The 1,409-nt window shown below is 43.1% G+C and overlaps 1 protein-coding gene across 1 annotated transcript; it reads right to left on the bottom strand.

Moving 5' to 3' along the window:
• Nucleotides 1–437: 437 nt before the first annotated feature.
• LOC129926187 (uncharacterized) lies at nt 438–1,070 on the bottom strand. Its single transcript, XM_056028571.1, has one exon. The coding sequence runs from the start codon at nt 1,068–1,070 to the stop codon at nt 438–440; it is 633 nt and encodes a 210-aa protein (XP_055884546.1).
• Between the last annotated feature and the right edge of the window lie 339 nt (nt 1,071–1,409).

Genomic DNA, 1,409 nt, shown 5'->3' on the forward strand with positions numbered 1-1,409 from the left:
TCCCACCTGGTGTCCACTGTTCTGAGGTCCTTCATGAAGGTGTGGCGCCAAGTAATACGAGGACGTCCCTGTTTGCGCTTTCCTCGTATTGGCTTCCATGTCATCGCAACTCTTGGTATACGTAGTTCATTTTGTAGGACAGCATTTCCCGCAAACCTCATGCAACGCTCTGTAACAACTTCACTAAGTGTTAGACTCAAAAATCGGCAAAGAATTTCCTTGTTTGAGACCCGATCTGTGTAACTGACTCCCGAAATCCGTTTCAGCCATTTTTGTTGAGCCACATTTAGCCTTTTTACAAATCATCTATTCAGTTTTGCAAATTCTTGAGTGGAACCTGGAAGGACAAGGTTCTTGAAAAAGGGGCTCTATAACGTGTTTCCCAGAAATGTGACTGTTGGTGTAAATATTTGGGAAAATAACTACTAGCTAATTGGTCACACTGAGAAAAATCTAGTTTTATAATTTTTTGATATATCTTGAATAGCATCACCGGTCATTTCATCCCCAGTCATTTCACATCCGATCATTTCATCTCCAGTCAATTCACAACCGGTCATTTCACATCCGGTCATTTCATCTCCGGCCTTTTCATCTCCAGCCATTTCATCTCCAGTCATTTCATCTCCAGTCACTTCATCTCCAGTCATTTCACATCCGGTCATTTCATCTCCGGCCATTTCATATCCGGTCATTTCATCTCCAGTCATTTCACATCCGGTCATTTCATCTCCATTCATTTCATGCCCGGCCATTTTACATCCGGTCATTTCATCTCCAGCCATTTCATCTCCGGTCATTTCATCTCCAGTCATTTCATCTCCAGTCATTTCACATCCCGTCATTTCATCTCCGGCCATTTTATCTCCGGTCATTTCATCCCCGGTCGTTTCCTCTCCGGTCATTTCATATCCAGTCATTTCATTCCCGGTGATTGCACATCCTGTCATTTCATCTCCGGTCATTTCATCTCCAGTCATTTCACATCCGGTCATATCATCTCTGGCCATTTCATCTCCGGTCATTTCATCTCCGGTCATTCCACATTCGGTCATTTCATCCCCTGTCATTTCATATACCCAGTCATTTCATCCCGGTCATTTAACATCCAGTCATTTCATCTCCGGTCATTTCACATCCGGTCATTTCATCTCCGGCCTTTTTATCTCCGGTCATTTCGTCTCCGGCCATTTCATCCCCGATCATTTCATCTACGGTCATATCATCTCCGGCCATTTAATCTCCGGTCATTTCATCTCCGATCATTTCATCTCCGGCCATTTCCTTCCAGGTCATTTCATCCCCAGTCATCTCACATCCGGTCATTTCATATCCGGTCATTTCAACCCGGATTAAATATTTATTTTTCTTAGTTATTATGTAATTGTGATGTTAAGGTTTTCAAGGCT

This window comes from Biomphalaria glabrata, chromosome 5 (assembly GCF_947242115.1).
Source record: "Biomphalaria glabrata chromosome 5, xgBioGlab47.1, whole genome shotgun sequence".
NCBI classification, from domain to species: domain Eukaryota; kingdom Metazoa; phylum Mollusca; class Gastropoda; family Planorbidae; genus Biomphalaria; species Biomphalaria glabrata.